Genomic DNA, 22243 nt, shown 5'->3' with positions numbered 1-22243 from the left:
AGAAGCTGGAAATAAAAATAAATTCTTAAGAAACAGGAGCAGGAGTAGGACATTCGGCCCCTTGAGCCTGCTCCGCCATTCAATGAGATCATGGCTGATCTTCTACCTCAACTCCACTTTCCCGCCCGATCCCATAGCCCTTGATTCCCTTAATATTCAAAAATCTATCGATCTCTGTCTTGTATATACTTAACGACTGAGCCTCCACAGCCCTCTGGGGTAGAGAACTCCAAAGTTTCGCCACTGTCTGAGTGAAGAAATGTCTCCTCCTCTCAGTCCTAAATGGCCGACCCCTGAGACTGTGAGCCCTGGTTCTAGACTCCCCAGCCAGGGGGAAACATCCTCCCTGCATCCACCCTGTCAAGCCCCTTTCAGAGTTTTGTATGTTTCAATGAGATCACCTCTCATTCTTCCAAACTTTAGAGAATATAGGCCTAGTCTACTCCATCTCTCCTCATAGGACAATCTTTCAATCCCAGGAATCAATCTGGTGAACCTTCGTTGCACTCCCTCAATGGCAAGTACCTGTATATCCTTCCTTAGGTAACCCTCTCCCAGAGGGTTGTGAATCTGTGGAACTCTCTGCTCAAGGAAGCAGTTGAGGCTAGCTCATTGAATGTATTCAAATCACAGATAGATAGATTTTTAACCAATAAGGGAATTAAGGGTTACGGGGAGCGGGCGGGTAAGTGGAGCTGAGTCCACGGCCAGATCAGCCATGATCTTGTTGAATGGCGGACCAGGCTCGAGGGGCTAGATGGCCTACTCCTGTTCCTAATTCTTATGTAAGGAGACCAAAACTGCACACAATATTGCAGTTGTGGTCTCACCAGGGCTCTAAATAATTGCAGTAATACGTCTTTGCTCTTGTACTTAAATCCTCTTGTAATAAAGGCCAGCATACCATTTGCTTTCCTAATTGCTTGCTGTACCTGCATGTTAACTTTCAGTGATTCGTGTACAAGGACACCCAGGTCCCTCTGAACACCAACATTTCCCAACCTCTCTCCGTTTAAAACAGACTCTGCATTTCTTTATTTTTCCTACCAAAGTGGATAACTTCACATTTTCCCCACATTATATTCCATTTGCCCACTCACTTAGCCTGTCAATATCCCCCTTGAAGTCTCCTCCTCACAGCCAACATTAAATTCAGTCATCCTCAGTGACGGAGCGTCAGAGAAACCATCGCCCGCCAACCCACCTACCCCCGGCAGGGCAAGCGGTCAGAACTTGCTCGCTTCAACCGAGCTGGCGTTGGAGTAGTTAAACCTTTCCCTTCAGTGCACGAGCACAGGTTCAAAACCACAGCATGGCTGACACTCTGGTCCATCGACTTTTGATGAGTTTTGTCAGATCCTCACGCAGGGGAAATATGAGAGCTGTCAATCAAGCTCCACAGAGATGGGCCTCCTGCCAGCTAATCCGACACGCGCTTGGAGTTGCTGAAGGAATCTGCAACCCACACATGACCCATCCCAGCTGCAAATAGCTGCTGTGAAAGGAAAGCAGCAGAATAAATAGAACTCAAAACGAGAAGTAACGTTTGCATATAGAATTCCGCATTCATACTGTTTTTTTTTCTCCCTCTGTTCCTTTCAACAGACCAGACACCCCTGCAAGAAGTTCAGCCTCAAAGTAAGTATTTCTAATGATTTTAGTTTGGATTGCTTAGAAATAAGGCCTGCGTGACAAGAGAAATGCAGATGAGGGAGGTCATTTAGGTCCATCTTAGCAGACCTCCCCTGCCCCCCCATCCCGGACAGTTTAAGACTATGCCCCCTTGTTCCTGGATTACCTGAAGTAGTGCCTGTTGTTCCTGCCTATCCTGCATGCAAAGTTTGATGTTAAAAATGTAAGAAATAGGAACAGGAGTAGGCCACTCAGCCCCTCGAGCCTGCTCCGCCATTCAATGGGATCATGGCTGATCTTCGACCTCAACTCCACTTTCCCGCACTCTGATTGTTGCAGTTTAATCGAGCTCTTGTTTCCATAAAGTCTGCTCTCGGTTGCCTCCTTTCAAGGTTGGTAAGTCCCAATTTCTCCAGTCTTTCCTCATAAGTTATTCCCTTGATACCAAGGACCAGCTCCGACAACAAAGACCTTATGTTGTGCTGTTTACGTCGGAAGTCATCTGCCGGCACTTGACATTGATGAGCAGAGGCATACACTGGATCGCTTTTACCTGTTTTGTATTTAAAAATGTGCTTCTCCACACCATCTTCATGGCTTGAGTCTTCCCTTTGGTGGTGCAGAATCAATTTTTACGTTTCTCAGATATCTTGCACGTAAAACGAATCGCAGAATCATAGATTAGTACAGAAGGAGGCCATTCGGCCCGTCAAGTCTGCGCCAGCTCTTTCGAGGAGTAACCCAGTCAGTCCCACTCCCACCCCCCGCTCTTTCCCCATATCCCTGCAATTGCTTCTCCTTCCAATATTTATCCCGTCTGGAATCTGTTTTCACCTCCCTTTCAGGCAGCATTCCAAATCCTAACCACTCGTTACATAAAAAACGTTCTTCCTTGTGTCGCCCCTGGCTCTTAGTATGTAGGTAGAGTAAGTAACCAGGAAGGCAAATGGAATGTTGACCTTTATTGCAAGGGGGATAGAGTATAAAAGCAAAGAAGTCCTGCTACAACTGTACAGGATATTGGTGAGGCCACACCTGGAGTACTGTGTACAGTTTTGGTCTCCGTATTTAAGGAAGGATATACTTGCATTGGAGGCAGTTCAGAGAAGGTTCACTAGGTTGATTCCGGAGATGAGGAGGTTGACTTATGAAGGTAGGTTGGGCCTATACACATTGGAATTCAGAAGAATGGGAGGTGATCTTATCGAAACATGTAAGATAATGAGGGGGCTCGACAAGTTGGATGCAGAGAGGACACTTGCACTCATAGGGGAAACTAAAACTAGGGGACATCGTCTCAGAATAAGGGGCCGCCCATTTAAAAAGAGATGAGGAGGAATTTCTTCCCTCAGAGGGTTGTAAATCTGTGGAATTCTCTGCCCAGAGAGCTGTGGAGGCTGGGTCATTGAATATATTTAAGACGGAGATGGACAGATTTTTGAGCGATAAGGGAGCAAAGGGTTGGGGGGAGCGGGCAGGGAAGTGGAGCTGAGTCCATGATCATATTGAATGGCGGAGCAGGCTCGTGGGGGCATATGGCCGACTCCTGCTCTATTTCTTATGTTCTTATGTTTTGCCAATCACCGTAAATCTGCACCTTCTGGTCATCGATCCTTCAGCCATTGGAAACAGTTTCTGCTTATTTACTCGATCTAAACTCTTCATGATTTTGAATGCCTCTATCAAATCTCCTCTTAGCCTTCACTGCTCCAAGGAGAGCAACCTTGTGTCTCAAAAGCACTGCACCCCAATCTCTAATCACACACATTGTTCTCTCAAACCGACGTGTCCGTTTTCTCAACTTTTTAAATTTTTACAAACCATCCCCTCTTCTTTTATTGAAGACCCCAAAGATGGGGAGAAATGGTCTTTACCGACTTGTGTACCTGGAGCCTGTTTCCCATAGAAAGAAGGACTTGCATTTATATAGCGCCTTTCACGACCACCAGACATCTCAAGCGCTTTAAAGCCAATGAAATATCTTTTGGAGTGTAGTCACTGCTGTAATGTGGGAAAGGTGGCAGCCAATTTGCACACAGCAAGCTCCCACAAACAGCAATGTGATAATGACCAGATAATCTGTTTTTGTGATGTTGATTGAGGGATAAATATTGGCCCCAGGACACTGGGGATAACGCCCCTGCTCTTCTTCAAAATAGTGGTCATAGAATCTTTTACGTCCACCTGAGAAGGCAGACGGGACCTTGGTTTAACGTCTCATCCGAAAGACGGCACCTCCGACAGTGCAGCACTCCCTCAGCACTGCACTGGGATTGTCAGCCTAGATTTATGTGCTCAAGTCTCTGGAGTGGGACTTGAACCCATAACCTTCTGACTCAAAGGCAAGAGTGCTACCCACTGAGCCACTAGCTGACACTCTTCATGACACTGAAGCACAGAGGTCAGAAGACCCCACAGGGCGACCTGGCCATTAAAATTACTCGTCTACGCGCGATGGCCTGCAGTGCGGAGGCTCTTAGCTTGCTGCATTTTGCACCGGGATCGGAAATTTGTAATATATATATACATATATATATATATATACACACTCTGGTCTTACAAGCAGGATACACTGTGAGCTGAGTTTCAATTTTAACCACGTCAAACTCGCCTTTGACCACGGAGAGTGCATCGCAAGCTGTAGTCAGAGCAATCAATTGCTCATTGGCAAAAGGAGGAATTAATATGCATTAATGAGTCTGTGCAGGATTTGCATAGGAGTGCTCCATGCAATCATATGAGATTAGTTCACTATTTAGTAGAGGAATAAACCCATTTAAGCACATCTGTTCAAATAGCAAACAAAATAATTCTGTGCCAATATGTTAACATAAGAACATGAGACTTAGTAGGCCATTCAGCTCCTCGAGCCCACTCCACCATTCAATAAGATCATGGCTGTTCTGAAATTGGCCTCAACTCCACTTCCCCACCTGCTTCCCATAACCCTTGACTCCCCTGTAGTTCAAGAATCTGTCTATCTCAACCTTGAATATATTCAATGACTCAGCCTCCACAGCTCTCTGAGATAGAGAATTCCAAAGATACACGACCCTCTGAGAGAAGAAATTCCTGCTCATCTCCGCCTTAAATAGGCGGCCCCTTATTCTGAAACTATGCCCCCTAGTTAAGCATTGACGAACTAATATCACACAGTGTAAGTTCTAGGCTTTATGTATTTATTGTGTATTTGAGTCAGTGAACATTATAGATATGCCTTTTAACTTGTGCTCATCACTGTTCCCATCCCTTAGGCTGCTAATGTCCACGTTTTATGTACGTTATACTGTATGGCCTCCTGAGAAGACAGAGATAGACCGAGAAGGGATTAAGGGGTTATGGGGAGCGGGCAGGGAAGTGGAACATAGAAACATAGAAACATAGAAAATAGGTGCAGGAGAAGGCCATTCGGCCCTTCGAGCCTGCACTGCCATTCAATGAGTTCATGGCTGAACATGCAACTTCAGTACCCCATTCCTGCTTTCTCGTCATACCCCTTGATCCGCCTAGTAGTAAGGACTACATCTAACTCCTTTTTGAATATATTTAGTGAATTGGCCTCAACAACTTCCTGTGGTAGAAAATTCCACAGGTTCACCACTCTCTGGGTGAAGAAGTTTCTCCTCATCTCGGTCCTAAATGGCTTACCCCTTATCCTTAGACTGTGACCCTTGGTTCTGGACTTCTCCAACATTGGGAACATTCTTCCTGCATCTAACCTGTCTAAACCTGTCAGAATTTTAAATGTTTCTATGAGATCCCCTCGCATTCTTCTGAACTCCAGTGAATACAAGCCCAGTTGATCCAGTCTTTCTTCATATGTCAGTCCTGCCATCCCGGGAATCAGTCTGGTGAACCTTCGCTGCACTCCCTCAATAGCAAGAATGTCCTTCCTCAAGTTAGGAGACCAAAACTGCACACAATATTCCAGGTGTGGCCTCACCAAGGCCCTGTACAACTGTAGTAACACCGCCCTGCCCCTGTACTCAAATCCCCTCGCTATGAAGGCCAACATGCCATTTGCTTTCTTAACCGCCTGCTGTACCTGCATGCCAACCTTCAATGACTGATGTACCATGACACCCAGGTCTTGTTGCACCTCCCCTTTTCCTAATCTGTCACCATTCAGATAATAGTCTGTCTCTCTGTTTTTAGTACCAAAGTGGATAACCTCACATTTATCCACATTATACTTCATCTGCCGTGCATTTGCTCACTCACCTAATCTATCCAAGTCGCTCTGCAGCCTCATAGCATCCTCCTCGCAGCTCACACTGCCACCCAACTTAGTGTCATCCGCAAATTTGGAGATACTACATTTAATCCCCTCATCTAAATCATTAATGTATAATGTAAACAGCTGGGGCCCCAGCACAGAACCTTGCGGTATCCCACTAGTCACTGCCTGCCATTCTCAATAGTACCCATTTACTCCTACTCTTTGCTCCCTGTCTGCCAACCAGTTCTCAATCCACGTCAGCACACTACCCCCAATCCCACGTGCTTTAACTTTGCACATTAATCTCTTGTGTGGGGCCTTGTCAAAGGCCTTCTGAAAGTCCAAATGCACCACATCAACTGGTTCTCCCTTGTCCACTCTACTGGAAACATCCTCAAAAAATTCCAGAAGATTTGTCATGCATGATTTTCCTTTCACAAATCCATGCTGACTTGGACCATCTTTCGAAATGCGCTGCTATGACATCCTTAATAATTGATTCCATCATTTTACCCATTATCGATGTCAGGTTGACCGGTCTATAATTCCCTGTTTTCTCTCTCCCTCCTTTTTTAAAAAGTGGGGTTACATTGGCTACCCTCCACTCCATAGAAACTGATCCAGAGTCTATGGAATGTTGGAAAATGACTGTCAATGCATCCGCTATTTCCAAGGCCACCTCCTTAAGTACTCTGGGATGCAGTCCATCAGGCCCTGGGGATTTATTGGCCTTCAATCCCATCAATTTCCCCAACACAATTTCCTGACTAATAAGGATTTCCCTCAGTTCCTCCTTCTTACTAGACCCTCTGACCCTTTTTATATCCGGATGGTTGTTTGTGTCCTCCTCAGTGAATACCGAACCAAAGTACTTATTCAGTTGGTCTGCCATTTCTTTGTTCCCCGTTATGACTTCCCCTGATTCTGACTGCAGGGGACCTACGTTTGTCTTTACTAACCTTTTTCTCTTTACATATCTATAGAAGTTTTTGCAGTCCGTCTTAATGTTCCCTGCAAGCTTCCTCTCGTACTCTATTTTCCCTGCCCTATCAAACCCTTTGTCCTCCTCTGCTGAGTTCTAATTTCTCCCAGTCTCCGGGTTCGCTGCTATTTCTGGCCAATTTGTCTGCCACTTCCTTGGCTTTAATACTATCCCTGATTTCCCTTGATAGCCACGGTTGAGTCACCTTCCCTTTTTTATTTTTACGCCAGACAGGGATGTACAATTGTTGTAGTTCATCCATGCGGTCTCTAAATGTCTGCCATTGTCCATCCACTGTCAACCCCTTAAGTATCATTCGCCAATCTATCCTAGCCAATTCACGCCTCATACCTTCAAAGTTACCCTTCTTGAAGTTCTGGACCATGGTCTCTGAATTAACTGTTTCATTCTCCATCCTAATGTAGAATTCCACCATATTATGGTCACTTTTCCCTAAGGGGCCTTGCACAATGAGATTGCTCATTAATCCTCTCTCATTACACAACACCCAGTCTAAGATGGCCTCCCCCCTAGTTGGTTCCTCGACATATTGGTCTAGAAAAACATCCCTTATGCACTCCAGGAAATCCTCCTCCACCGTATTGCTTCCAGTTTGGTTAGCCCAATCTATATGTATATTAAAGTTACCCATGATAACTGCTGCACCTTTATTGCATGCACCCCTAATTTCCTGTTTGATGCCCTCCCCAACATCATTACTAGTGTTTGGAGGTCTGTACACAACTCTCACTAATGTTTTTTGCCCTTTGGTGTTCTGCAGCTCTACCCATATAGATTCCACATCATCCAAGCTAATGTCCTTCCTAACTATTGCATTAACCTCCTCTTTAACCAGCAATGCTACCCCACCTCCTTTTCCTTTTATTCTATCCTTCCTGAATGTTGAAAAACCTTGGATGTTGAGTTCCCAGCCCTGATCATCCTGGGCCACATCTCTGTAATCCCAATCACATCATATCTGTTAACATCTATTTGCACAGTTAATTCATCCACCTTATTACGGATACTCCTTGCATTAAGACACAAAGCCTTCAGGCTTGTTTTTTTAACACCCTTTGTCCTTTTAGAATTATGATGTAGTGTGGCCCTTTTTGTTTCTTGCCATTGTTTACTCGGCCTTCCACTATTGCTTTTTACCTTTCTACCATCTGTTTCTGACTCCATATTATTTCACCCTGTCTCGCTGCATAGGTTCCCATCCCCCTGCCATATTAGTTTAAACACTCCTGAACTGCATTAGCAAATGTTACCCCCAGTTCATCAGTTCCAGTCCTGCCCAAGTGCAGATCTGAGTACATGATCGGATCAGCCATGATTGTATTAAATGGCGGAGCACGCTCGAAGGGGCATATGGCCTACTCCTGCTCCTATTTCTGAGGATCTTTGTATTGTTGACTTCCCCATTGGAGGTCAGTGGTCAGAGCAGTCAGAAATGCAGAGAAATGCAGAGCATTTATGTGCTGATTAACTGTAAAGTCAATTATTCCTCTGTATCTGGGTTTTGTTTCTGGCCTGGGCGGAGATCACCTCTTGCAGAAGGTAGGTACTGCAGGGAATTCAAGGCCAGAGTGAACGCCTGAACTAGTTTTGATCGCGTGGATGAGTCGGAGAGGAACCTCCCAGATTTTTTTTCCTAAAGTTTTTTTATCTGGTTTTTTTGCCTCTCCCAGGAGATCACAGGGTTTCGGATGGGGAATGTGTATACATTGGCCCTGAGTTCGCAGCCCCCAGAAACAGCTGAAGGATAGCTACCATCTTAGCTGCGACTTGAGTCTGACACAACCTAGAGGCACTAGATAATGCCGCAAAAAATGGAATGAACTGATCTCCAACGGTTACACTTCTTCGCCATCATAGAAAAGTTAGAAAAATGAAAGTTATTTTCAAAATTTGTGGTTTTCATGACAAAAAGGACAGTATTGCACAACCCAGTCCTGAAAACATTAGGCGGGTTTCTTGGAAGGCTGAGAATCTCTTGGAATGGGAATAGAATCTGACTTATTCAGTCACTGTAAACCAGGTACCTCGGTCCTGGTTAAAGGCCAAGCAAAGTGGTAATTATACATCTCCACTGGTCAGCGTCCAAAGGATTGAGCTTCACGCTCAATCGCCCGATAATCACATTCTCTATCCATCCCTCAGGTGGTCATTACAGTTATCATGTCCGTTGTGCCCCGTAGGGGACGAAATCCGCACTGCGACTCCGGGAGGAGCTCCTCGGCCACAGGGAGAAGACGCTTGAGGAAAACTCTAGCAACGACTTTCCCAGTGGCTGATAACAGGGAGATTCCTCTGTAGATGCCGCAGTCGGACTTGTCCGCTTTATTAAAGGTGGTCACGATCACTGCATCTCTGAGATCTCCCGCAATGCTCTCCTTCCTCCAGATGAGAGAGATGAGGTCATGTATTCGCGCCAACAGTGCATCGCCACCATACTTTATTGCCTCAGCAGGGAATCCATCTGCTCCCATAGCTTTGTTTTTAAGCTGTCTTATGGCTTTTTCCACCTCGTGCAGTGTTGGGATTTTGTCAAGGTGGCGGTGGGTAGCATGCTGCGGGATGGAGTCGAGAAATGGCTCAGAGACATGGACCATGTACAGTAGACACCTCAAGTCGCTGGAGAAATACCACCAGCGATGTCTCCACAAGATCCTACAAATCTTTTGGAGGACCGACGCACCAACATTAGCGTCCTCAACCAGGCCAACATCCCCAGTATTGAAGCACTGACCACACTTGATCAGCACTGCTGGGCAGGCCACATTGTCCGCATGCCAGAGACGAGGCTCCCAAAGCAAGCGCTCTACTCGGAACTCCTTCACGGCAAGCGAGCCAAAGATGGGCAGAGGAAACGTTACAAGGACACGGTCAAAGCCTCCCTGATAAAGTGCAACATCCCCACTGACATCTGGGAGTCCTTGGCCCAAGACCACCCTAAGTGGAGGAAGTGCTGAGCAGAAGCATGCAGAAATCAAGCGCAGGCAGCAGAAAGAACGAGCGGCAAACCAGTCCCACGCACCCTTCACCTCAACGACTGTCTGTCTCACCTGTGACAGGTTCTCGAATTGGACCATTCAGCAATCTAAGAACTCATTTTAAGAGTGGAAGCGAGTCTTCCTCGAATCCGAGGGACTGCCTAAGATGATGATTACAGTTATACAGAGACTATGATGCTAGGCCGATAACAGAATGTGGCATTCTGAAAAAATGGATTTCAAATGAGGTCATCCACTTTGGACCTAAAAAGGATAGAACAGGGTACTTTCTAAATGGTGAAAAGCTAAAAAGAACAGTGGATGTCCAAAGAGAGCTGGGGGTCCAGGTACAAAGATCATTAAAATGTCATGAACAGAAACAGAAACCAATCAAAAAGGCTAATGGAATGCTGGCCTTTATGTCTTGAGGACTAGAATACAAGGGGGTAGAAGTTATGCTGCAGCTGTACAAACCCTGGTCAGACCACACCTGGAGCACTGTGAGCAGTTCTGGGCTCCACACCTTAGGGAGGATATATTGGCCTTGGAGGGAGTGCAGCGTAGGTTTACCAGAATGATACCCAGACACCGAGGCTGTAAGCTTGTAATGTTTGTAGCTCCACACTGTGGATGTGGACGTGTTGTGTACTGCAACTGCAGAGTTAATAATAAATGGAACCAGGCAGATTCCGGAGGCTTCTGAGAGAGCTGCTGCCATGTTAGGAGCTGTGTGTGCTGTACTCTGTGAAAATGTCACATTTGCGATGAGATGGGATTTTTCGGATGATTTAAAGCTTAAATTTTTGGGGGAAGAATTCAGCCAGCCGACAGAGAGACTTTGGAAGTTTCTGTCTTTGGAAAAAAGCTACAAAATCCGAGGTAAAATACAGCACATGGTGTGAACAGCTAGAAATTAAAATGGCAGTTGTAATTGGACATTTGGGGGAAATATAGACACGACCGAGAACGTTTTAAAGCATAAATGGATCGGCTAGAAATGTATTCCACTGCAAATAACATAATCGAAGTTCCAGACAATGCAGTCCAGAACCGGGCTGTGTTGGAACGTAAGAAAGCGATCTTCTTATCGGAGGCGGGTCCGGCATTGTAGGAACCCTTGTAAATCTGCTTGTGCCTGACGAGCCAAAGGACACAACGCTTAAAGAGACTTTAACGAAGCTGGAGCAGCACTATAACCCCAAACCGTTAGAAATTGCTGAAAGCTATCGTTTTAGGATTCGGAATCAAAAGACTGATTAAAGTATCAGTGATTACATCATAGCATTAGAAAAGCTATCGATGCACTGAAATTTTGGAAACTTTCAAAACCGAGCATTACGGGATCATTTTGTTTTTTGGGGTGAAAAATGATGCGATCAGAAGGAAGTTATTGACGACGGATGACTTGACTTTTGAGATTGCTTGTCAGACAGCGAGGTCGAAGGGCATGGCCGAACAATATTCCCGAAAATTAAATAATGATTACAGTCGTCAGTCAACCGAGGTAAATCACCTGCAGGTTCAAAGTAAAAGACAGTGGGGGCCCAAAGTCTCAGAAACTGGAAATTTTAACAGAGCGTCGAGGTCGTGCTATAGGTGCCTGGGACAACACATTGCTCAAAGTTGTCCATACGTGAAGTGTTTCTTCTGCAGGAAGACTGGGCATCTTGCGAAGGCATGCCGACTGAAGGGTAAACCAGCTTTCAAAGCTATGAGTCCAGCGTTCAAAGCTATGAGTAGAAATCCCAAGAGACTACATAGCATGGAAGAACAACAACAGGACGAGGAGATGTTGGAGTTACACGTCATCAGGAGCACGAGTTTAACGAACAGCGATTCGGAAAGCATCAAAATCCACATAGATGTTGCAGGATTCAAGATACCAATGGAAATTGACACGGGTGCATCCGTGAGTGTAGTACCGGAGTCGCTGTATATTGACAAATTACGTGATTTCCAACTGGTGAAAACCAAGATAGAACTTCGAGGCTACTCGGGAGAGAAAATTCCTGTGGTAGGTCATATCACCGTACCGGTGAAATATAAAGATTTCAGAACTTGCCTCTAATAGTAGTGAAAGGAGACAAGTCTGCCTTACTAGGAAGAAATTGGTTGAGCTTCCTGAAGCTGGATTGGAGTAAGATTTTCTGTGTGGAAGCGAGATTTTCATCAACGGATGAGGTTATCAAGAAGTATCCGAAGGTGTTCTGCGAAACGGGCAGTCCGATCCAAGGCTTTAAGGCGAGTGTCAGGGTACAGAAGGACGCTAGATCGGTTTATTACAAGCCACGTTCCGTACCATGTGCACTCAAGGAGAAAGTTGAGCAAGAACTCAAAAGACTAGAGTCTGAGAACATTATTTGTAAGATAGATCGATGTAATTGGGCTACACCATTGTTGTTTTAACCTAAGTCCGATGGTAAGGTAAGATTGTGTGGTGATTATAAAGTAACCGTAAACCAGGTTCTAGAGGGTAATGTCCCCAATACATTGCCAAATATAGAAGATTTGTTCACAACACTGACAGGTGGTCAGATCTTCTCAAAACTGGATCTAACGAATGCCTACTTACAGCTTGAACTAGATGAGGAGTCCAAGTCATGTTTGACTATAAATACTCATCTAGGCCTATATCAACTTAATAGGCTACCGTTTGGAGTGTCTTCCGCCCCTGCCATATTCCAAGGGGTGATGAACCAGATTTTGCAAGGTATTGAAGGGGTAGTATGTTATTTGGATGACATACTAATTTCAGCACCAAATAGGCAAATTCATAATAAGATATTGAATGAAGTCCTCAAACGGCTAGAGAAGCCCAGAGTCTGAGGTGTGAAACATACCAAGGTTCCATCATACTATCCTGCTTCAAATGGTGCAGCAGACGCACTGTACAACTTGTAAAACATGCCCTCATCAAACAAATGTTAGATCCAAATCCAAGGAAACGACAATTGTCATTAGATCACAAATTGGCTAAATTTTTGATTACATATCGAAATACTCCTCATACAACTATTGGTAGAACACCAGCAGAGTTGTTTCTCAAACGACAGCCACGAACTAGATTCTCGTTGTTAAAGCCAAATTTGGCACAGTCCGTAGAAGTGACACAATTAAGACAGAAAAAGAATCATGATAGAGGTAGAGTAAAAGAGAGAAGTGTGAAATTAAACCAGAAGGTGAGAGTAAAGAACCATCACCATAAATGGTTAAAGTGGTTACCAGGAAGAGTGGTGAAGATATGTGGTCCTCGCACATATTTGGTAAAGATGTTTGATAATGGACAGGTTAGGTTTGTTCATATTGATCATATTTTACCTCCAGACATGGAAGGAGTTGAAGGTGGGAATGATTCCATTATTTCTGACTCATCAGATAGTTTTGATACACCAGTAGCAAATCTTACATCCAATGTACTGGAAACAAATCCAGGAGAGAATCAGAATGAAAGTTAAATTTGTAAAATATGGAAAAAAAAATAAGTTTATATCCTGTGTTATGTATAAACATGAAAGTTATGTATGATGTTTGTTATAATAACTTATTCATTAAGAGGGAGAAGTATAATGTCTGTAAGCTTGTAATGTTTGTAGCTCCACACTGTGGATGTAGACACATTGGGCCCAAGTTTCGGCCTCAGTTGCTCCTGATTTCCTGGTGTAGAACGGAGTATCTTAGAAATTCAAATTCTCGGCATTTAGTTTGCTCCAGTTCTAGTCAGTTAGAACAGTTTCACTTTGGAACAGAATTTTCTTTTCAAAAGGGGGCGTGTCTGGCCACTTACGCCTGTTTTCTAAGTTTCGGCAGTGAAAACTTACTCCAAACTAACTTACGCTCGAAAAAACCTTGTCTACACTTTAGAAAAAGGAGAAGGGGAAGGGGGGAGGAGGAGAAGGGGAAGGGGGAGGAGGAGAAGGGGAAAGGGGGGGAGAGGAGAAGGGGAAGGAGAGGGGGGAGGGGAAGAAGAGGTGGGGGAGAAGGGGAAGGAGGGGGGGAGAAGGGGAATGAGAGGGGGGGAAGGAAAGGAGAAGGGGGGGAGAAATGTAGAAGGGGTGGAAAGGAGAAGGGGGGAAAGGAGAAGGGGGGGAAGGAGAAGGGGGGGGAAGGAGAAGGGGAGGGAGGCTGAACGGGCCGGGCCCAAGACTTCGGGCAGGGCCCGTCCCCAGCACCAGATTTTCAGATAGGTGGCGTTGGGTCGGGTCGGGTCCGGGGTCCGGGGTCGGGAACGCGGGTCGGGGTCGGGAACGCGGGTCGGGTCGGGGGGGGGGAGGAAGCGGGAGTCGAGTCGGGTCGGGACGAAGCAGGAGCTGGGCGTGGGAGGCAGCCTTATGCATGCAGCCCCAGTGAGGCCATTCGGCCAGGGCTAGGGGCTGCATGCTTTGGGCCCCTCCCACACAGTTTCGGGTGCCTGGAGCTACTGCACATGCGTGCCCACTGTAGCGCGCATGTGCAGAGGTCCCGGCACTGTTTTCAGCGCAGGGACCTAGCTCCGCCCCCCACAGCTCGTGCTGCACCGCGCCTGACTCAAGAGGACCAGCAGGGAGCCGGAGAATCTGTAAAACGGGTGTCCAGGTCGGGGCTGCGCCGTTCTAGGCGCGGCCCGAAACTTGGGCCCATTGTGTACTGCAACTGCAGAGTTAATAATAAACAGAACCAGGCAGATTCCGGAGGCTTCCAAGAGAGCTGCCTGCCATGTAGGAAGCTGTGTGTGCTGTGCTCTGTGAAGATATCACAGTATTGGACTGTTCAGCCACCTAAGAACTCATTTTAAGAGTGGAAGCAAGTCTTCCTCGATTCTGAGGGACTACCTATGATGATGATTACAGTTATACAGAGACTGTGATGCTAGGCCGATGGCAGAATGTGGCATTTTGGAAAAATGGATTTCAAATGAGGTCATCCACTTTGGACCTAAAAAGGATAGAACAGGGTACTTTCTAAATGGTGAAAAGCTAAAAAAAACAGTGCATGTCCAAAGAGACCTGGAGGTCCAGATACATAGATCATTAAAATGTCATGAACAGGTACAGAAACCCATCAAAAAGGCTAATGGAATGCTGGCCTTTATATCTTGTGGACTGGAATATAAGGGGGTAGAAGTTATGCTGCAGCTGTACAAACCCTGATGAGACCACACCTGGAGCACTGTGAGCAGTTCTGGGCTCCACACCTTAAGGAGGATATATTGGCCTTGGAGGGAGTGCAGCGTAGGTTTACCAGAATGATACCCGGACTCCAAGGCTGTAATCTTGTAATGTTTGTAGCGCCACACTGTGGATGTGGACGTATTGTGTACTGCAACTGCAGAGTTAATAATAAACAGAACCAGGCAGATTCCGGAGGCTTCTGAGAGTTAAGTTACGAGGAGAGATTACACAAATTGGGGTTGTATTCCCTCAAATTTAGAAGGTTAAGGGGTGATCTGATCAAAGTTTTCAGGATATTAAGGGGAACAGATAGGGTTGATAGAGAAATTATTTCCGCTGGTTGGGGAGTCTAGGACTAGGGGGCAGAGTCTAAAAATTAGAGCCAGACATTTCAGGAATTAAATTAGGAAGCACTTCTACACACAAAGGGTGGTAGAAGTTTGGAACTCTCTTCAGCAAATGGCAATCGATGCTGGGTCAATCGTTAATTTTAAATCGGAGATTGATAGCTTTCTGTTAACCAAAGGTATTAAGGGGTATGGGCCAAAGGCGGGTTTATGGAGTTAGGTCGCAGATAGACCATGATCTCATTGAAAGGCAGGACAGGCTCCAGGGGCTGAATGGCCTTCTCCTGTTCCTAAATGTAGCCTCACGTGCCCGAGCTTTTAGAAGTACAACCCCATCATTTTCCGACGTGCATTGACTGAAATAATTGAAAGATTTGAGCTAAACGAGTTCCAGAAAGAGAAACCATTTTGTTACGCGGAGCAGATTGGAATTTAATGAATCTTGTTCTGATTACTTCGTGCAATGGATTGACGCTTATTTTTTTTTAAACAGCAGCAACTGGTTAATTGTCTTCAGGTGGCTTAAGTGATATAATCATTAGGTGTTATGAGCCTATTCATTACGGTTGAGTGTCTGGTAATCCTACCGTGACTGAAATCAAGCCGGCAACAGACCAAACAGCAACCTGTGCAAACTCCGAGTATGCTGGGACTCACTGAGACGCAGTGGGCGTTACATGCTTTGGGAGGGTCCCTTTCCATGTGCAGATGCCAAGTTACTTTTACTTGTCTTTCATATCGTATCACATCCAATTGTGTCATTGCCGGTTAAAAAACAAAAGGGATTAGCACTTATATCGTGGCTCCTCTCCTCCCTCAAACGCATCCACGCTTCATGTACAGTCAGTCACGTGGATAGACTGGAGAAGCTGGGGTTGTTCTCCTCAGAGCAGAGAAGGTTGAGAGGAGATTTGATCGAGGTGTTCAAAATCATGAGGGGGTCCAACAGAGCAGATAGAGAGAAATTGTTCCCATTGACAGAGGGGTCGAGAACCAGAGGACACAGGTCTAAGGTGATTGGCAAAGAACCAAAGACGACATGAGGGAAAGCTTTTTTTTAGGCAGCGAGTGGTTCGGATCTGGAATGCGCTGCCTGAGAGGGCGGTGGAGGCAGATGCAATCATGGCTTTCAAAACAGAATTGGATAAGTACCTGAAGGAAAAATAATTTGCGGGGCTACGGGGAAAGGGCAGGGGGAGTGGGACTAGCTGAAGGGCTCTTGCAGAGAGCTGGCACGGGCTCGATGGGCTGAATGACCTCTTTCTGTGCTGTAACCATTCTGTGTTTCTAACCAATTGCGGTGAAGTGCCGTGACTGCTGCCTCATAAGCAACGGGGCAGCGGTTTGTGCACATCACGATCCCACCAACAGGAATAATATGAACGACCAGTTAGTCTTTTCTCTTAATGGGATCGATATTTCCTGCCAAAGCAGAGTTCATTTCTGTGAAAAATATAACTGGTTGGGAAATATTGCCCAGATTTTTTTTCCCGTTCTGTCACGGCACTTTTCCCGTCCACTAAAAAGGGCGCGGATAAAATCGTGAGTTGGTGCGCACCGAAGCAGTAGGTCCCAGCCGTCATCATTGCACAACATTGGTAGGTTGATCGAGGAAGATGTAATGTATTTGCTTCATGGGCTCTTTGCTTAAGAATTCACAGCAACACATTGCTATTATGAACTAGTTGGTTTATTAGCCAAGGTTTAACAATCACACGACACATTACCAGTTTATCCACCAGGCTCACAACCACCTGCCTCATCATGGATCCCCCAAACCCAACTGGCTGGGGTTTTATTGAGTCTTGTGAACATCATATGACTGGCTAAGCCACTCCCAACTCAACAGTTCTATAACTATTTTCATTAAACAATAAAGCCGCTGGCCCTCTTAATAAAGGGACACTAGAACCGACATATTAACAAATAAAACTTTGTGAACCTTAAACGGTCAAATTCAAACTTACTGCCAGGGGTGATGATGCACTCCAGTCCCTCCAGAGCCCACCTCTCGCGGAAGGCCGCGAGCATACCGGTGGACACCGCGTGCTCCATCTCCAGGACGCGGAAGAGAGGCAGGCAGTCGGACTGAATGACCCCATCGACCGCCCGCTACCTGGACTGGGTGATGGAGCACGCGGTGTCCACCGGTACGCTCGCGGTCTTCCGCGAGAGGTGGGCGCCAGAGGGACTGGAGTGCATCATCAGCCCCCGGCAACCAAATTTTCATTTGATCGTTTAAAGTTTAATTTGTTTAATGTGTCGGTTTTAGTGCCCCTTTAACAAGGGGGTACTTGATTTATAGGTTCTACCTAAAGTAGTTGTGGAGCTGTTGACAGGTTGGTAGGCCTGCTCATAGGATTGCTCCTGGGCATGGCCAAGGTGTCCATCACCCAGTCCAGGTAGCGGGCGGTCAAGGAGGTCAACACGTTCGACAAACCTGTGATCATGCTCACGGGTGCACATATTACACAAGAGAAACAACGACGACTGTCATCTGCAGAGTTGCGTCGAATAACTTTTGCCTCTTTGTCTAGGTATTGAGACCAACAGCGACGTGGCGTTATACTCTGGCCTCGGTGCGGCAGTACTAGCAGTCGCGATGCTTGTGGTGGGAGTCGCGTTGTACCGAAGAAGCCAAAGTGACTATGGTGTTGATGTTATTGATACTTCAGCTTTGACCGGTGGCTTTCAGTCCTTCAACTTCAAGACAGTCAGACAGGGTTAGTGTGCGGTGTGTTACACAGCTTTAAATTCATTATTGCAGGATTGCTTTTTTTATTCGAATAGTTTGTATTTGAGATGGGGTTGACGGACCAAGTAAGTCAATACTTTATAGGCTCACAAAAGACACATTAAAAGTCCAGTAAGGCTTACCGGAGGGAGCGGGGAGATCCCCTGTGTTTACTATGTACTCATCATCATCATAGGCCGTCCCTCGAACGAGGATGACTTGCTTCCACGAGAGTTCACAGATGTTTCAGTGCAGGACCCGATGTTCCAGTCCTGAACTCCAGTTGAAAGGGTGGAACTTGCCTGTGCGTGGATTTTTTTAACGTGGGGTGACCATTGTACACCAGCCATCACACGGGCTCGACAGAGCTCGGCCTTTATCCAGTGGCAAGGGTTGAACCAGAATGACTGGAGGCCTGCTCTGCTGCACGGACCAAGTGCGTACACATATCGCAGTGTGGGCTGGGCCGTGCTGCCCCTGGGCCCTCGGCTCTTCTGGGCCCCGTATCCTCATTCGCCGAATCTCCGCCCACGGTGTTCCAGGGCCCAGTGCTCCAGCTCCATTTATAGCCCCGACCTGCGGTGGTGTTCTCACACAGGTCGGGGTGGCCCACAATGTTCCAGGGCCCAGCGCTCCAGCTCATGTGCTATATACTATTCACATCATAACCAAGGTGGAAAGGTTCCTGCATTCACTATTTCTAGTGCAATGTAAAAAAATTGTTGAATAATATTCGTTCTTGGGGTGTGGGCATCGCTGGCGAGGCCAGCATTTATTGCCCATCCCTGATTGACAAGGTGGTGGTGAGCCACCTTCTTGAACCGCTGCAGTCCCGTGTGGCGAAGGTGCTCCCACAGCGCTGTTACGGGCATGATTTTTACAGCGCGGCAGCTGCAGGAAAAATGCAGGGAACACCACCAGCCCTTATACATGGCCGCCTTCGACCTTACAAATGCTTTTGACACTGACAACCGCGAGGGTCTATGGAACGTCCTCCTCCGTTTCGGATGCTCCCAAAAGTTCGTCACCATCCTGCACCTGCTCCACGACGACATGCAGGCTGTGATCCTTACCAATGGATCCATCACAGACCCAATCCATGTTCGGACCGGGGTCAAACAGGGCTGCGTCATCGCTCCAACCCTCTCCTCAATCTTCCTCGCCGCCATGCTCCACCTCACAGTAAACAAGCTCCCCGCTGGAGTGGAACTAAACTACAGAACCAGTGGGAACCTGTTCAACCTTCGCCATCTCCAGGCCAGGTCCAAGCCCACCCCAAGGCGTCGTCAAGCTCCATACAGTATGCGGACGACGCCTGCATCTGCGCACATACAGAGGCTGAACTCCAAGTCATAGTCAACGTATTTACTGAGGCGTACGAAAGCATGGGCCTTACGCTAAACATCCATAAGACAAAGGTCCTCCACCAGCCTGTCCTCGCCGCACCAATCATCAAGATCCATGGCGCGGCCCTGGACAACGTGGACCATTTCCCATACCTCGGGAGCCACTTATCAATAAGAGCAGACATTGACGATGAGATTTAACACCGCCTCCAGTGCGCCAACGCAGCCTTCGGCCGCCTGAGGAAAAGAGTGTTTGAAGACCAAGCCCTCAAATGCATGGTCTACAGGGCTGTATTAATATACGCCCTCCTGTATGGCTCAGAGACATGGACCACGTACAGTGGCAGTAGACACCTCAAGTCGCTGGAGAAATACCACCAATGATGTCTCCGCAAGATCCTACAAATCCCCTGGGAGGACAGATGCACCAACATTAGCATCCTCGACCAGGCCAACATCCCCAGCATTGAAGCACTGACCCCACATTTGATCAGCTCCGCTGGGCAGGCCACATCGTTCGGATGCCAGACACAAGGCTCCCAAAGCAAGCGCTCTACTCAGAACTCCTTCACGGCAAGCGAGCCAAAGGTAGGCAGAGGAAACGTTACAAGGACACCCTCAAAGCCTCCCTGATAAAGTGCAACATCCCCACCGACACCTAGGAGTCCCTGGCCAAAGACTGCCCTAAGTGGAGGAAGTGCATCCGGGAGGGCGCTGAGCACCTCGAGTCTCATCTCTGAGAGCAAGCAGAAATCAAGCGCAGGCAGCGGAAAGAGCGTGCGGCAAACCAGTCCCAATCACACTTTCCCTGAACAAATATCTGTCCCACCTGTGACAGGGACTGTGGTTTTCATATTGGACTGTTCAGCCACCTAAGGACTCATTTTTAGACTGGAAGCAAGTCTTCCAGGATTTTGACCCAGCGACAATGAAGGAACGGCCGATATATTTCCAAGTCAGGATGGTGTGTGACTTGGAGGGGAACGTGGAGGTGGTGGTGTTCCCATGCGCCTGCTGCCCTTGTCCTTCTAGGTGGTAGAGGTCACGGGTTTGGGTGGTGCTGCCGAAGAAGCCTCGGCGAGTTGCTGCAGTGCATCTTGTAGATGGTACACACTGCAGCCACGGTGCGCCGGTGGTGGAGGGAGTGAATGTTGAAGGTGGTGGATGGGGTGCCAATCAAGCGGGCTGCTTTGTCCTGGATGGTGTCGAGCTTCTTGAGTGTTGTTGGAGCTGCACTCATCCAGGCAAGTGGAGAGTATTCCATCACACTCCTGACTTGTGCCTTGTAGATAGTGGAAAGGCTTTGGGGAGTCAGGAGGTGAGACACTCGCCTCAGAATACCCAGCCTCTGACCTGCTCTTGTTGCCACAGTATCTATGCAGCTTGTCCAGTTAAATTTCTGGTCAATGGTGAACCCCAGGATATGGATGGTGGGGGATTCGGCAATGTTAAATAGATTCTTAACAAAAAAAGGGGGCGTGACGGCTAATGGATCACGTGGGCACGGTGAATACAGGAAAGGCAGATGGGAAGGTTACACATCCATAAAGAGGACCCGCCCAATGTTTTGTCCATTAAAATCTATAAATGGAAAGTCGAGCGGGTTCCATTAAGGACATGGGCTCCCCGCTGCCAGATTTTCCTGTAAGCTGTGAGCCCCAGTAAGGCAGTAGTCCGGCCATTCAAACACCCTGGCAATCAAATAGCCCCAGCTATCCAAAAGAATTCCACTGGTCCCTGCAATGTCATGGCTCCGGCCACCCAATAGCCCAAGCTATTCCAGCCTTATCATCGCCTTGATCACCATTGTGGCAATTATCATTTTGTTCTCTAATAGGAGGAAAAGTTGTTCCAAGAGCTGAGACAAAAACTAGAAGGTAACTTAACCCCAAATGTATGATATTACCAGAAATAAGGACATAAGAAACAGGAGCAGGAGTCGGCCATTCGGCCCCTCGAGCCTGCTCCGCCATTCAATAAGATCATGGCTGATCTGATCCTGGCCTCAACTCCACTTCCCTGTCCACTTCCCATAACCCTTGACAACCCTTATCGTTCAGAAATCTGTCTATCTCCACCTTAAATATATTCAATGACCCAGTCTCCACAGCTCGCTGGGGAAGAGAATTCCAAAGCAATCGTAATCAGAGTTGCTGTTCCCACTGATATGAACATAAGTTCTTGAGTTCCCACTGATAATGCTGCAAGCACGTGGAGACCAGAGGAAATCTCCTTCACAGTAAAACGGTAAAATCTGTACTCCACAATATTACAAGACGAAAAATAATTGTTGTGGCTGTAGCTGCCCCCTGATGGCCGGTTCAGCATGGGTCAGTGATTTCTCAATCTTATTTGCATTGTTGCCAAAAGACACCGACCTTCTGCAAGGTGTGGCTCTGAGGGGGGGGGAGGCTGGGGGGGGGGAAGGGAAAAGAATTCAGCGGCTAATTTACACCTCGGGTCATTCTCGCCCAACTCCTTGAAGCCAGCTCGAGAGGGAGCGAGACAGCGAGTGGCATTGGCAGAATTCCCAGCATTATGTTAAATTGACCCATTTAGTTGAGCGCTCTATAGCTTAGTATTCACAGAGGTAACTACAGACAGAGTTAATCTTCTATCTGAGTGCGTGCTACGTGGATGGACTTCAAACGTGCCATTTAAGTGGGCAGCATTAATAAAGGTCAATGTCATTTTGTGGCCAAGTGTTCTGTGGAAGTCAATGGAAGAGCGTTTACCTTAGTAGAAGCAAAGACTGAAAGGAAGTAGATTAATAAGTTCAGAACAGTAATTTTCTATTTGAATCATTGTAATTGTTATCATAATTGCAGACAAGTAGACTC

The 22243-nt window shown here is 46.8% G+C and overlaps 1 protein-coding gene across 8 annotated transcripts in view; it reads left to right on the top strand.

The window, feature by feature from the left end:
• Positions 1-22243, top strand: part of LOC139235022 (netrin receptor UNC5D-like) — a 664622-nt gene that overhangs the window by 529356 nt on the left and 113023 nt on the right. For all 8 annotated transcript variants that reach the window (XM_070866105.1, XM_070866104.1, XM_070866107.1 and 5 more), the window contains 2 exons: positions 1606-1638; positions 17861-18046. In XM_070866105.1, coding sequence (XP_070722206.1) covers positions 1606-1638; positions 17861-18046 — 219 coding nt within the window. The remainder of the gene's footprint in view (positions 1-1605; positions 1639-17860; positions 18047-22243) is intronic.

Source organism: Pristiophorus japonicus, chromosome 22, assembly GCF_044704955.1.
Source record: "Pristiophorus japonicus isolate sPriJap1 chromosome 22, sPriJap1.hap1, whole genome shotgun sequence".
In the NCBI taxonomy this organism is placed as follows: Eukaryota; Metazoa; Chordata; class Chondrichthyes; family Pristiophoridae; genus Pristiophorus; species Pristiophorus japonicus.
This window is presented reverse-complemented; position numbering and strand designations above follow the sequence as displayed.